The sequence below is a fragment of the Heterodontus francisci genome, chromosome 47 (assembly GCF_036365525.1).
Source record: "Heterodontus francisci isolate sHetFra1 chromosome 47, sHetFra1.hap1, whole genome shotgun sequence".
NCBI lineage: Eukaryota > Metazoa > Chordata > Chondrichthyes > Heterodontiformes > Heterodontidae > Heterodontus > Heterodontus francisci.
Window position 1 is genome coordinate 19,830,919 of NC_090417.1, and position 15,146 is coordinate 19,846,064.

A 15,146-nucleotide genomic window follows, 5' to 3' on the forward strand; every position below is an offset into this window, starting at 1 on the left:
CTTTGCTCAAGAAGACCCATCAGCTGCTCAAGGAGCATACAACAATATTCAGCTCATCCAGTCCGCACTGTTGTTTGTCCTTCCACACAAGCAGTATCCTCACCCCAGCTACCCGCCCAGTTCCCATATCCTTCAGCCATCTCTCCAACCTGCTCTTCAATGTTGTCCTGGTCTCTGCTTCAATCACTAACTCCAGGAGGGAATTCCACACACTCACAACCCTCTGTGTCAAAATCCTTCTCCAGCTTTCTGTCCTAAATCTAAGACACGAGTTGGGTAATAAATGCTGGGCTTGCCAGTGACGCCCACATCCCCAAAACAAATAAAATTAAACATGACAACACTGAGCTAAAATGCGCACAAAATCATTTGTCATTTCAACTCATCAAATACAATGGGTAGGAACACAGGAACAGGAGGAGGCCATTCAGCCCCTCGACCCTGTTACACAGGAACAGGAGGAGGCCATTCAGCCTCTCGACCCTGTTACACAGGAACAGGAGGAGGCCATTCAGCCCCTCGAGCCTATTTCACCATTCAATCAAATCATGCTTGATCTGTACCTCAACATCAATGACCTGATTTTATTCCATATTCCTTCATGTCCTTCCCCCACCCCCCACCCCAAGAAATCTATCGATCTCAGTCTTGAATGCTGCAGTAAGGCTGGTGAGTGTGAAATGGCTGATCGTCATCCGGTTAAAGGAATGAGAAGGTTTAAGTGATGGAGAAACGTACTGTCTGATGGGTCTGCGACATGATTGGCTTCAAATTCATCTTCTGTAATAAAACATATAACAGAACAATCAGGAATTTTATTGTGCAGCGAGCAAAATGGTAGCTCAACATAGAAAGAAAGAACTCAAATTTATACAGTGACTTGCACATCCTCAAGACATCCCAAAGTGCTTTACAGCTTCCCCCTCAAGTCTGACCTCCAAACCCACCCACCGCCCCCACTCCCACCCCACCTCCCCCACACTCCTCCATCAAGCCCCTCCTCTGGAAAACCCAAATATGGAGACAAGGAAGGTTGTGATTGAGAATGAGAGACATTAGAGTTGAGAAGTTAGAGGTTCTTGCTGCTAAAACAGCCAACTGCCGCTTCGCACTACACACCTCCCCGAGTTAGCCTTTCAGGAACATGGCCCCCTCCCAGTGAGAGCAGTACGATCCCGCAGAGTCTGGGGCAGACTGGAGAGTGGGTCAGGGGAAATGTGAGTTCAGGAGTATTGGAGTCAATGTGACCCAAACAGAGATCATGAACAAACAGCCAATTATTGGTGTGAATTCTCACAAACAACTGTTAAATGTTGCAACTTCTGCTAAATAAGTAACATGTACGGCAAAAGAATATTCACTGAAAGGGCAAGTCCACAAGTTGTCCCTCAATACTCAATGTAAGAAGGACTCTCAGTAACCAAGCAATCAACAAAGCCCACAGTCCAAATTCAGCTGTTTAATAGAAAGTCTATGGATTTTCATGCTCCCAGATGACTTTATCTCAGTGGTAGTGTTCTCCTCCGAGTCCGAAGCTTGTGGGTTCAAGTCCCACGCCAGAGGTTTGATCACAAGATCAAGGCTGACACTCCCAATGCAGTACAAAAGGAGTGCTGCACCGACAGAGGTGCTGTCTTTCGTATCAGATATTATTGAGGATACAAGTAACATCCCAGTATTAGCTGGAAGTCAGGAAATGGAAGGGAGGGAGGAACTCAAGAAAATTACAATCACCAGCCAAGTGGTACTGAACAAATTGTTGGAGCTGCAGGCTGACAAATCCCCGGGTCCTGATGGACTTCATCCTCGGGTGTTAAATGAAGTGGCTGGTGAGATAGTTGATGCGTTAGTTTTAATTTTCCAAAATTCCCTAGATTCGTGGAAGGTTCTGTTAGATTGGAAAATAGCGAATGTAACTCCTTTATTCAAAAAGGGGTGGAGACAGAAAGCAGGAAACTACAGGCCAGTTAGCTTAACATCTGTCTAAGGGAAAATGTTAGAAGCTATTATTAAAGATGTTATAGCAGGGCATTTAGAAAAATTCAAGGTAATCAGGCAGAGTCAACATGGTTATGTGAAAGGGAAATCATGTTTAACCTATTTATTGGAGTTATTTGAGGGAGTTACATGTGCTGTAGATAAAGGGGAACCAGTGGATGTACTGTACTTAGATTTCCAGAAGGGATTTTCTAAGGTGCCACATCAAAGGTTATTGCGGAAAATAAAAGCTCACGGTGTAGGGGGTAACATATTGGCATGGATAGAAGATTGGCTAGCTGACAGGAAACAAAGTGCAGGCATAAATGGGTCATTTTGTGGTTGGCAAAATGTAACGAGTGGTGTGCCACAGGGGTCTGTGCTGGGGCCTCAACTTTTTACAATTTATATAAATGACTTAAATGAACGGACCGAAGGTACGGTTGCTAAATTTGCTGATGACACAAGGAGAGGTAGGAAAGTAAGTTGTGAAGAGGACATAAGGAGGCTACAAAGGGACAGAGATCGGTTAAGTGAGTGGGCAAAGACCTGACAAATGGAGTGTAATGTGGGAAAGTGGGAAATTGTCCACTTTGGCAAGAAGGATAAAGAAGCATATTATCTAAATGGTGAGAGATTGCAGAGCTCTGAGATGCAGAGGGATCTGGGTGTCCTAGTGCATGAATCACAAAAGATGAGCCTACAGCTACAGAACGTAATTAGGAAAGCTAATAGAATGTTATCGTTTATCAAGAGGGGAATTGAATACAAAAGTAGGGAGGTTATGCTTCAGCTACACAAGGCATTGGTGAGACCACATCTGGAGTACTGTGTACAGTACTGGTCTCCTTACTTAAGGAAGGATGTAAGCGCGTTGGAGGCAGTTCAGAGAAGGTTTACTAGACTAATACCTGGAATGGGTGGGCTGTATTATGAAGAAAGGTTGGACAGGCTCGGCTTGTATCCTCTGGAATTCAGAAGAGTAACAGGTGACCTGATTGAAACATAAAAGATCCTGAGGGGTCTTGACAGGGTGGATGTGGAAAGAATGTTTCCCCTTGTGGGGGAATCTACAACTAGGAGCGACTGTTTAAAAATAAGGGGTCCCCCATTTAAGACAGAGATGAGGAGAAATATTTTCTCTCAGAGGGTCGTGAGTCTTCGGAATTCTCTTCCTCAAAAGGCAGTGGAAGCAGAGTCTTTGAATATTTTGAAGGCAGAGGTAGATAGATTCTTGATAAGCAAAGGGGATGGAAGGTTATCGGGGGTAGGTGGAAATCTGGAGTAATCAGTTCAGCCATGAACTTTTAGAATGGCGGAGCAGGCTCGAAGGGCCAAGTGGCCTACTCCTGCTCCTAATTCGCATGTTCATATGTAAATCGAGGCCCCGTCTGCTCTCTCAAGTGGATGTAAAAACACACGAGGGCAAGGAGGTTCTCTCTGGCATCCTGGACAATATTTATCTCTGAACCAACATCATTAAAGCAGATGAACTGGTCATTTTTCACTTGTTTTTGGGAGCCTGCTGCGTGCAAATTGATTGTGAAGCATTGTGGGATGTCATGAGATTGAGTATCAAATCAAAACTAACTGTACAATGCGGTGAAAACGAGTGGTAGGTCAGAGGATTGGGAAGTTTTTAGAAACCAGCAGCAGATGACTAAAAAACTAATAAAGAGGGAGAAAATTGATTGAGAGTAAATTGGCAAGAAATATAAAAATAAACAGGAAGAGCTTCTATGGGTATATAAAAAGGAAGAGAGTAGCTAAAGTAATTGTGGGACCATTAGAGGATGGGGAATTAATAACAGGGAAATGGCAGATAATTTCAACCAATATTTTGCATCGGTCTTCACGGTAGATGACACTATAAACATCCCAACAATCATAGATGAACAAGGTGTAAATGGGAGGGAGGAACTTGTAACAATCTCTATCACGAGGGAAAAGGTTCTGGACAAACTGATGGGACTAAAGGCAGACAAGTCGCCAGGACCTGATGGCCTGCACCCAAGGGTTTTAAAAAAGTGTGGCTGCAGAGATAGTGGAGGCATTGGTCATAATATACCAAAACTCACTGGATTCCGGTAGGGTACCAGCAGATTGGAAAACCGCTGATATGACACCCCCTATTCAAGAAAGGAGGGAGGCAGAAAGCAGGAAACTATAGAGCAGTTAGCTTAACATCAGTCATTGGGAAAATGCTTGAGTCGATTATTAAGGAAGAAATAGAAGGACATTTAGAAAAACATAATGCAATCAAACAGAGTCAACATGGTTTTATGAAAGGGAAATCATGTTTGACAAATTTATTAGAGTGGATAAAGGGGAACCAGTAGATGTTGTGTATTTAGATTTTCAGAAGGCGTTTGATAAGGTGCCACATAAAAGATTATTGCACAAAACAGGAGCTCAGGGTATTGGGGGTAATGTGTTGGCATGGATTGAGGATTGGCTAACACACAGAAGATAGAGAGTTGGGATCAATGGGTCTTTTTCAGGTTGGAAAGCTGTAACTAGTGGGGTGCCACAAGGATCCGTCCTAGGGCCTCAACTATTTACTCTTTATATTAATGACTGAGAGGAAGGGACAGAGTGCAGTGTATCCAAATTTGCTGACGATACAAAAATAGATGGGAAGGCATGTTGTGATGAGGACACAAAGAATCTGCAAAGGGACATAGATAAAGTGAATGGGCAAAAATTTGGCAGATGGTGTTCAATGTGGGAAAGTGTGAGGTAATCCACGTTGGTAGGAAGAATAAAAAGGCAGATTATTATTTAGATGGTGAAAGACTACAGAATACTGCAGTACAGAGGGATCTGGGTGTTCTTGTACATGAAACACAAAAAGTTAGCATGCAGGTGCAGCAAGTAATTAGGAAGGCAAATGGAATTTTGGTTTTTATTGCTAGGGGGTTCGAGTTTAAAAAGAGGAAAGTCTTGTTACAACTGTACGTGTGTTAGTGAGGCCACACCTGGAGTACTGTGTACAGTTTTGGTCCCCGTATTTAAAGAAGGATATACTAGCATTGGAGGCAGTTCAGAAAAGGTTCACTAGGCTGATTCCTGGGATGAAAGGACTGTCTTATCAAGAATGGCGAAACAGGTTAGGCCATTATTCATTGGAGTTTAGAAGAATGAGGGGTGATCTTATAGAAACATATAAGATTTTAAGAGGGCTCGACAGGGTAGATGTTGAGAAGATGTTTCCACGAGTGGGGGAATCTCAAACTTGGGGACATAGTTACAGAATAAGGGGGCACACATTTAAAACTGAGATGCAAAGGAATTTCTTCCCTCAGAGGGGAGTGACTCTCTGGAATTCTCTGTCTCAGAGAGTTGTGGAGGCTAGGTCACTAAATGTATTTAAGAAGGAGGTAGATAGGTTTTTGAAATCTCAGGGAGTCGAGGGTTAGGCAGAGCAGGCCCGAAAAAGAAGCTGAGGACTGGGACAGATCAGCCATGATCTTACTGAATGGCGGGGCAGGCTTGAGGGTCTGAATGGCCAACTCCTGCTCCTATTTCTTATGTTCTTAAAAGGTGCTGTGGAAATGCAAATCTTCCTTTCTACTTTCAGACCTCACCCCCTTCCCCCTGCCTAATTCCCCTCATCCGCTGCACTCCTCTCTCCCTTCCCCTCCCGCTTCTCCCCTATTGCACCCTCCTCCTCCCATTCCCTCTCCTCCACCCTCCTCACCCACCAAGCGTCTCACAGGTCCTTGTGGGCCATGATGAACAGTTACCTGTGGGTCTGGTGTGAATCTGTCTGAACATCCTCTTGTACCACTCCCTCGGCTTGTTTACACTCTGTCCAAAACACAGAAAGGGTCAGAGAGAGAGAAAGGAGAGACTGGAGAGAGAGTCAGCTCCATCAAGCAGCGACTGTCATCACACCCCTCAGTGAGGATCTAACCTGATCTCTGGACTTTGAAATCAGGCCCGTCCCCAATAAAAGGAACAGTAACTTCATTCACAACATGGGATGTGGGAATGAGCTTCTGTCAAACACATTTCTCTTTCACTCAGGATTGTTAACAAGGTTTGCTGCTCAAACCTAACCAAGAGAGATCACACGAAATCTTATCCAAAATCAAAGCCATTCCACATCAAAATAGTTTGGGGATTGGGAGGCAGCTTCAACCCCAAACCATTTTGAGACGAGTGGGAGCAGGCAGGAATCTGGAGTCCGGGGGAGTGGGAAAGGGCAGGAATCTGGAGTCCGGGGGAGTGGGAACGGGCAGGAATCTGGAGTCCGGGGGAGTGGGAACGGGCAGGAATCTGGAGTCCGGGGGTGTGGGAACGGGCAGGAATCTGGAGTCCGGGGGTGTGGGAACGGGCAGGAATCTGGAGTCCGGGGGAGTGGGAACAGGCAGGAATCTGGAGTCCGGGGGAGTGGGAACGGGCAGGAATCTGGAGTCCGGGGGAGTGGGAACGGGCAGGAATCTGGAGTCCGGGGGTGTGGGAACGGGCAGGAATCCGGAGTCCGGGGGAGTGGGAACGGGCAGGAATCTGGAATCCGGGGGAGTGGGAACGGGCAGGGATCTGGAGTCCGGGGGAGTGGGAACGGGCAGGAATCTGGAGTCCGGGGGTGTGGGAACGGGCAGGAATCTGGAGTCCGGGGGAGTGGGAACGGGCAGGAATCTGGAGTCCGGGGGAGTGGGAACGGGCAGGAATCTGGAGTCCGGGGGTGTGGGAACGGGCAGGAATCTGGAGTCCGGGGGTGTGGGAACGGGCAGGAATCTGGAGTCCGGGGGTGTGGGAACGGGCAGGAATCTGGAGTCCGGGGGTGTGGGAACGGGCAGGAATCTGGAGTCCGGGGGTGTGGGAACGGGCAGGAATCTGGAGTCCGGGGGAGTGGGAAGGGGCAGGAATCTGGAATCCAGGGGAGTGGGAACGGGCAGGAATCTGGAATCCGGGGGAGTGGGAACGGGCAGGAATCTGGAGTCCGGGGGAGTGGGAACGGGCAGGAATCTGGAGTCCGGGGGAGTGGGAACGGGCAGGAATCTGGAGTCCGGGGGAGTGGGAACGGGCAGGAATCTGGAGTCCGGGGGTGTGGGAACGGGCAGGAATCTGGAGTCCGGGGGAGTGGGAACGGGCAGGGATCTGGAATCCGGGGGAGTGGGAACGGGCAGGGATCTGGAGTCCGGGGGAGTGGGAACGGGCAGGAATCTGGAGTCCGGGGGTGTGGGAACGGGCAGGAATCTGGAGTCCGGGGGAGTGGGAACGGGCAGGAATCTGGAATCCGGGGGAGTGGGAACGGGCAGGGATCTGGAGTCCGGGGGAGTGGGAACGGGCAGGAATCTAGAGTCCGGGGGAGTGGGAACAGGCAGGAATCTGGAGTCCGGGGGAGTGGGAACGGGCAGGAATCTGGAGTCCGGGGGAGTGGGAACGGGCAGGGATCTGGAGTCTGGGGGAGTGGGAACGGGCAGGAATCTAGAGTCCGGGGGAGTGGGAACAGGCAGGAATCTGGAGTCCGGGGGAGTGGGAACGGGCAGGAATCTGGAATCCGGGGGAGTGGGAACGGGCAGGGATCTGGAGTCCGGGGGAGTGGGAACGGGCAGGAATCTGGAGTCCGGGGGAGTGGGAACGGGCAGGAATCTGGAGTCCGGGGGAGTGGGAACGGGCAGGAATCTGGAGTCCGGGGGAGTGGGAACGGGCAGGAATCTGGAGTCCGGGGGAGTGGGAACGGGCAGGGATTTGGAGTCCGAAGGAGTGGGAACGGGCAGGATTCTGGAGTCCGGGGGAGTGGGAACGGGCAGGAATCTGGAGTCCGGGGGAGTGGGAACGGGCAGGAATCTGGAGTCCGGGGGAGTGGGAACGGGCAGGAATCTGGAGTCCGGGGGAGTGGGAACGGGCAGGAATCTGGAGTCCGGGGGAGTGGGAACGGGCAGGAATCTGGAATCCGGGGGAGTGGGAACGGGCAGGGATCTGGAGTCCGGGGGAGTGGGAACGGGCAGGAATCTAGAGTCCGGGGGAGTGGGAACAGGCAGGAATCTGGAGTCCGGGGGAGTGGGAACGGGCAGGAATCTGGAGTCCGGGGGAGTGGGAACGGGCAGGAATCTGGAGTCCGGGGGAGTGGGAACGGGCAGGAATCTGGCGTCCGGGGGAGTGGGAACGGGCAGGAATCTGGAGTCCGGGGGTGTGGGAACGGGCAGGAATCTGGAGTCCGGGGGAGTGGGAACGGGCAGGAATCTGGAATCCGGGGGAGTGGGAACGGGCAGGGATCTGTAGTCCGGGGGAGTGGGAACAGGCAGGAATATAGAGTCCGGGGGAGTGGGAACAGGCAGGAATCTGGAGTCCGGGGGAGTGGGAACGGGCAGGAATCTGGAGTCCGGGGGAGTGGGAACGGGCAGGGATCTGGAGTCCGGGGGAGTGGGAACGGGCAGGAATCTAGAGTCCGGGGGAGTGGGAACAGGCAGGAATCTGGAGTCCGGGGGAGTGGGAACGGGCAGGAATCTGGAATCCGGGGGAGTGGGAACGGGCAGGGATCTGGAGTCCGGGGGAGTGGGAACGGGCAGGAATCTGGAGTCCGGGGGAGTGGGAACGGGCAGGAATCTGGAGTCCGGGGGAGTGGGAACGGGCAGGAATCTGGAGTCCGGGGGAGTGGGAACGGGCAGGGATTTGGAGTCCGAAGGAGTGGGAACGGGCAGGAATCTGGAGTCCGGGGGAGTGGGAACGGGCAGGAATCTGGAGTCCGGGGGAGTGGGAACGGGCAGGAATCTGGAGTCCGGGGGAGTGGGAACGGGCAGGAATCTGGAGTCCGGGGGAGTGGGAACGGGCAGGAATCTGGAATCCGGGGGAGTGGGAACGGGCAGGAATCTGGAGTTCGGGGGAGTGGGATCAGGCAGGGATCTGGAGTCCAGGGGAGTGGGAACGGGCAGGAATCTGGAGTCCGGGGGAGTGGGAACGGGCAGGAATCTGGAGTCCGGGGGAGTGGGAACGGGCAGGAATCTGGAGTCCGGGGGAGTGGGAACGGGCAGGAATCTAGAGTCCGGGGGAGTGGGAACGGGCAGGAATCTGGAGTCCGGGGGAGTGAGAACGGGCAGGAATCTGGAGTCCGGGGGTGTGGGAACGGGCAGGAATCTGGAGTCCGGGGGAGTGGGAACGGGCAGGAATCTGGAGTCCGGGGGTGTGGGAACGGGCAGGAATCTGGAGTCCGGGGGAGTGGGAACGGGCAGGAATCTGGAATCCGGGGGAGTGGGAACGGGCAGGGATCTGGAGTCCGGGGGAGTGGGAACGGGCAGGAATCTAGAGTCCGGGGGAGTGGGAACAGGCAGGAATCTGGAGTCCGGGGGAGTGGGAACGGGCAGGAATCTGGAGTCCGGGGGAGTGGGAACGGGCAGGGATCTGGAGTCCGGGGGAGTGGGAACGGGCAGGAATCTAGAGTCCGGGGGAGTGGGAACGGGCAGGAATCTGGAGTCCGGGGGAGTGGGAACGGGCAGGGATTTGGAGTCCGAAGGAGTGGGAACGGGCAGGATTCTGGAGTCCGGGGGAGTGGGAACGGGCAGGAATCTGGAGTCCGGGGGAGTGGGAACGGGCAGGAATCTGGAGTCCGGGGGAGTGGGAACTGGCAGGAATCTGGAGTCCGGGGGAGTGGGAACGGGCAGGAATCTGGAGTCCGGGGGAGTGGGAACGGGCAGGAATCTGGAGTCCGGGGGAGTGGGAACGGGCAGGAATCTGGAGTCCGGGGGTGTGGGAACGGGCAGGAATCTGGAGTCCGGGGGAGTGAGAACGGGCAGGAATCTGGAATCCGGGGGAGTGGGAACGGGCAGGGATCTGGAGTCCGGGGGAGTGGGAACGGGCAGGAATCTAGAGTCCGGGGGAGTGGGAACAGGCAGGAATCTGGAGTCCGGGGGAGTGGGAACGGGCAGGAATCTGGAGTCCGGGGGAGTGGGAACGGGCAGGAATCTGGAGTCCGGGGGAGTGGGAACGGGCAGGAATCTGGCGTCCGGGGGAGTGGGAACGGGCAGGAATCTGGAGTCCGGGGGTGTGGGAACGGGCAGGAATCTGGAGTCCGGGGGAGTGGGAACGGGCAGGAATCTGGAATCCGGGGGAGTGGGAACGGGCAGGGATCTGGAGTCCGGGGGAGTGGGAACGGGCAGGAATATAGAGTCCGGGGGAGTGGGAACAGGCAGGAATCTGGAGTCCGGGGGAGTGGGAACGGGCAGGAATCTGGAGACCGGGGGAGTGGGAACGGGCAGGAATCTGGAGTCCGGGGGAGTGGGAACGGGCAGGGATCTGGAGTCCGGGGGAGTGGGAACGGGCAGGAATCTAGAGTCCGGGGGAGTGGGAACAGGCAGGAATCTGGAGTCCGGGGGAGTGGGAACGGGCAGGAATCTGGAGTCCGGGGGTGTGGGAACGGGCAGGAATCTGGAGTCCGGGGGAGTGGGAACGGGCAGGAATCTGGAGTCCGGGGGTGTGGGAACGGGCAGGAATCTGGAGTCCGGGGGAGTGGGAACGGGCAGGAATCTGGAATCCGGGGGAGTGGGAACGGGCAGGGATCTGGAGTCCGGGGGAGTGGGAACGGGCAGGAATCTAGAGTCCGGGGGAGTGGGAACAGGCAGGAATCTAGAGTCCGGGGGAGTGGGAACGGGCAGGAATCTAGAGTCCGGGGGTGTGGGAACGGGCAGGAATCTGGAGTCCGGGGGAGTGGGAACGGGCAGGAATCTGGAGTCCGGGGGTGTGGGAACGGGCAGGAATCTGGAGTCCGGGGGAGTGGGAACGGGCAGGAATCTGGAATCCGGGGGAGTGGGAACGGGCAGGGATCTGGAGTCCGGGGGAGTGGGAACGGGCAGGAATCTAGAGTCCGGGGGAGTGGGAACAGGCAGGAATCTGGAGTCCGGGGGAGTGGGAACGGGCAGGAATCTGGAGTCCGGGGGAGTGGGAACGGGCAGGGATCTGGAGTCCGGGGGAGTGGGAACGGGCAGGAATCTAGAGTCCGGGGGAGTGGGAACGGGCAGGAATCTGGAGTCCGGGGGAGTGGGAACGGGCAGGGATTTGGAGTCCGAAGGAGTGGGAACGGGCAGGATTCTGGAGTCCGGGGGAGTGGGAACGGGCAGGAATCTGGAGTCCGGGGGAGTGGGAACGGGCAGGAATCTGGAGTCCGGGGGAGTGGGAACGGGCAGGAATCTGGAGTCCGGGGGAGTGGGAACGGGCAGGGATTTGGAGTCCGAAGGAGTGGGAACGGGCAGGAATCTGGAGTCCGGGGGAGTGGGAACGGGCAGGAATCTGGAGTCCGGGGGAGTGGGAACGGGCAGGAATCTGGAGTCCGGGGGAGTGGGAACGGGCAGGAATCTGGAGTCCGGGGGAGTGGGAACGGGCAGGAATCTGGAATCCGGGGGAGTGGCAACGGGCAGGAATCTGGAGTTCGGGGGAGTGGGATCAGGCAGGGATCTGGAGTCCAGGGGAGTGGGAACGGGCAGGAATCTGGAGTCCGGGGGAGTGGGAACGGGCAGGAATCTGGAGTCCGGGGGAGTGGGAACGGGCAGGAATCTGGAGTCCGGGGGAGTGGGAACGGGCAGGAATCTAGAGTCCGGGGGAGTGGGAACGGGCAGGAATCTGGAGTCCGGGGGAGTGAGAACGGGCAGGAATCTGGAGTCCGGGGGTGTGGGAACGGGCAGGAATCTGGAGTCCGGGGGAGTGGGAACGGGCAGGAATCTGGAGTCCGGGGGTGTGGGAACGGGCAGGAATCTGGAGTCCGGGGGAGTGGGAACGGGCAGGAATCTGGAATCCGGGGGAGTGGGAACGGGCAGGGATCTGGAGTCCGGGGGAGTGGGAACGGGCAGGAATCTAGAGTCCGGGGGAGTGGGAACAGGCAGGAATCTGGAGTCCGGGGGAGTGGGAACGGGCAGGAATCTGGAGTCCGGGGGAGTGGGAACGGGCAGGGATCTGGAGTCCGGGGGAGTGGGAACGGGCAGGAATCTAGAGTCCGGGGGAGTGGGAACGGGCAGGAATCTGGAGTCCGGGGGAGTGGGAACGGGCAGGGATTTGGAGTCCGAAGGAGTGGGAACGGGCAGGATTCTGGAGTCCGGGGGAGTGGGAACGGGCAGGAATCTGGAGTCCGGGGGAGTGGGAACGGGCAGGAATCTGGAGTCCGGGGGAGTGGGAACTGGCAGGAATCTGGAGTCCGGGGGAGTGGGAACGGGCAGGAATCTGGAGTCCGGGGGAGTGGGAACGGGCAGGAATCTGGAGTCCGGGGGAGTGGGAACGGGCAGGAATCTGGAGTCCGGGGGTGTGGGAACGGGCAGGAATCTGGAGTCCGGGGGAGTGAGAACGGGCAGGAATCTGGAATCCGGGGGAGTGGGAACGGGCAGGGATCTGGAGTCCGGGGGAGTGGGAACGGGCAGGAATCTAGAGTCCGGGGGAGTGGGAACAGGCAGGAATCTGGAGTCCGGGGGAGTGGGAACGGGCAGGAATCTGGAGTCCGGGGGAGTGGGAACGGGCAGGAATCTGGAGTCCGGGGGAGTGGGAACGGGCAGGAATCTGGCGTCCGGGGGAGTGGGAACGGGCAGGAATCTGGAGTCCGGGGGTGTGGGAACGGGCAGGAATCTGGAGTCCGGGGGAGTGGGAACGGGCAGGAATCTGGAATCCGGGGGAGTGGGAACGGGCAGGGATCTGGAGTCCGGGGGAGTGGGAACGGGCAGGAATATAGAGTCCGGGGGAGTGGGAACAGGCAGGAATCTGGAGTCCGGGGGAGTGGGAACGGGCAGGAATCTGGAGACCGGGGGAGTGGGAACGGGCAGGAATCTGGAGTCCGGGGGAGTGGGAACGGGCAGGGATCTGGAGTCCGGGGGAGTGGGAACGGGCAGGAATCTAGAGTCCGGGGGAGTGGGAACAGGCAGGAATCTGGAGTCCGGGGGAGTGGGAACGGGCAGGAATCTGGAGTCCGGGGGTGTGGGAACGGGCAGGAATCTGGAGTCCGGGGGAGTGGGAACGGGCAGGAATCTGGAGTCCGGGGGTGTGGGAACGGGCAGGAATCTGGAGTCCGGGGGAGTGGGAACGGGCAGGAATCTGGAATCCGGGGGAGTGGGAACGGGCAGGGATCTGGAGTCCGGGGGAGTGGGAACGGGCAGGAATCTAGAGTCCGGGGGAGTGGGAACAGGCAGGAATCTAGAGTCCGGGGGAGTGGGAACGGGCAGGAATCTAGAGTCCGGGGGTGTGGGAACGGGCAGGAATCTGGAGTCCGGGGGAGTGGGAACGGGCAGGAATCTGGAGTCCGGGGGTGTGGGAACGGGCAGGAATCTGGAGTCCGGGGGAGTGGGAACGGGCAGGAATCTGGAATCCGGGGGAGTGGGAACGGGCAGGGATCTGGAGTCCGGGGGAGTGGGAACGGGCAGGAATCTAGAGTCCGGGGGAGTGGGAACAGGCAGGAATCTGGAGTCCGGGGGAGTGGGAACGGGCAGGAATCTGGAGTCCGGGGGAGTGGGAACGGGCAGGGATCTGGAGTCCGGGGGAGTGGGAACGGGCAGGAATCTAGAGTCCGGGGGAGTGGGAACGGGCAGGAATCTGGAGTCCGGGGGAGTGGGAACGGGCAGGGATTTGGAGTCCGAAGGAGTGGGAACGGGCAGGATTCTGGAGTCCGGGGGAGTGGGAACGGGCAGGAATCTGGAGTCCGGGGGAGTGGGAACGGGCAGGAATCTGGAGTCCGGGGGAGTGGGAACGGGCAGGAATCTGGAGTCCGGGGGAGTGGGAACGGGCAGGAATCTGGAGTCCGGGGGAGTGGGAACGGGCAGGAATCTGGAGTCCGGGGGAGTGGGAACGGGCAGGAATCTGGAGTCCGGGGGTGTGGGAACGGGCAGGAATCTGGAGTCCGGGGGAGTGAGAACGGGCAGGAATCTGGAATCCGGGGGAGTGGGAACGGGCAGGGATCTGGAGTCCGGGGGAGTGGGAACGGGCAGGAATCTAGAGTCCGGGGGAGTGGGAACAGGCAGGAATCTGGAGTCCGGGGGAGTGGGAACGGGCAGGAATCTGGAGTCCGGGGGAGTGGGAACGGGCAGGAATCTGGAGTCCGGGGGAGTGGGAACGGGCAGGAATCTGGCGTCCGGGGGAGTGGGAACGGGCAGGAATCTGGAGTCCGGGGGTGTGGGAACGGGCAGGAATCTGGAGTCCGGGGGAGAGGGAACGGGCAGGAATCTGGAATCCGGGGGAGTGGGAACGGGCAGGGATCTGGAGTCCGGGGGAGTGGGAACGGGCAGGAATATAGAGTCCGGGGGAGTGGGAACAGGCAGGAATCTGGAGTCCGGGGGAGTGGGAACGGGCAGGAATCTGGAGTCCGGGGGAGTGGGAACGGGCAGGAATCTGGAGTCCGGGGGAGTGGGAACGGGCAGGGATCTGGAGTCCGGGGGAGTGGGAACGGGCAGGAATCTAGAGTCCGGGGGAGTGGGAACAGGCAGGAATCTGGAGTCCGGGGGAGTGGGAACGGGCAGGAATCTGGAATCCGGGGGAGTGGGAACGGGCAGGGATCTGGAGTCCGGGGGAGTGGGAACGGGCAGGAATCTGGAGTCCGGGGGAGTGGGAACGGGCAGGAATCTGGAGTCCGGGGGAGTGGGAACGGGCAGGAATCTGGAGTCCGGGGGAGTGGGAACGGGCAGGAATCTGGAGTCCGGGGGAGTGGGAACGGGCAGGGATTTGGAGTCCAAAGGAGTGGGAACGGGCAGGAATCTGGAGTCCGGGGGAGTGGGAACGGGCAGGAATCTGGAGTCCGGGGGAGTGGGAACGGGCAGGAATCTGGAGTCCGGGGGAGTGGGAACGGGCAGGAATCTGGAATCCGGGGGAGTGGGAACGGGCAGGAATCTGGAGTTCGGGGGAGTGGGATCAGGCAGGGATCTGGAGTCCAGGGGAGTGGGAACGGGCAGGAATCTGGAGTCCGGGGGAGTGGGAACGGGCAGGAATCTGGAGTCCGGGGGAGTGGGAACGGGCAGGAATCTGGAGTCCGGGGGAGTGGGAACGGGCAGGAATCTAGAGTCCGGGGGAGTGGGAACGGGCAGGAATCTGGAGTCCGGGGGAGTGGGAACGGGCAGGAATCTGGAGTCCGGGGGTGTGGGAACGGGCAGGAATCTGGAGTCCGGGGGAGTGGGAACGGGCAGGAATCTGGAGTCCGGGGGTGTGGGAACGGGCAGGAATCTGGAGTCCGGGGGAGTGGGAACGGGCAGGAATCTGGAATCCGG

At 57.0% G+C, this 15,146-nt stretch overlaps 1 protein-coding gene across 8 annotated transcripts in view; it reads right to left on the bottom strand.

Moving 5' to 3' along the window:
* sorbs3 (sorbin and SH3 domain containing 3) overlaps positions 1-15,146 on the bottom strand; it is a 177,057-nt gene that overhangs the window by 52,691 nt on the left and 109,220 nt on the right. For all 8 annotated transcript variants that reach the window (XM_068023211.1, XM_068023205.1, XM_068023208.1 and 5 more), the window contains 2 exons: positions 5,724-5,787; positions 739-780 (listed from right to left, as the gene is read on the bottom strand). In XM_068023211.1, coding sequence (XP_067879312.1) covers positions 739-780; positions 5,724-5,787 — 106 coding nt within the window. The remainder of the gene's footprint in view (positions 1-738; positions 781-5,723; positions 5,788-15,146) is intronic.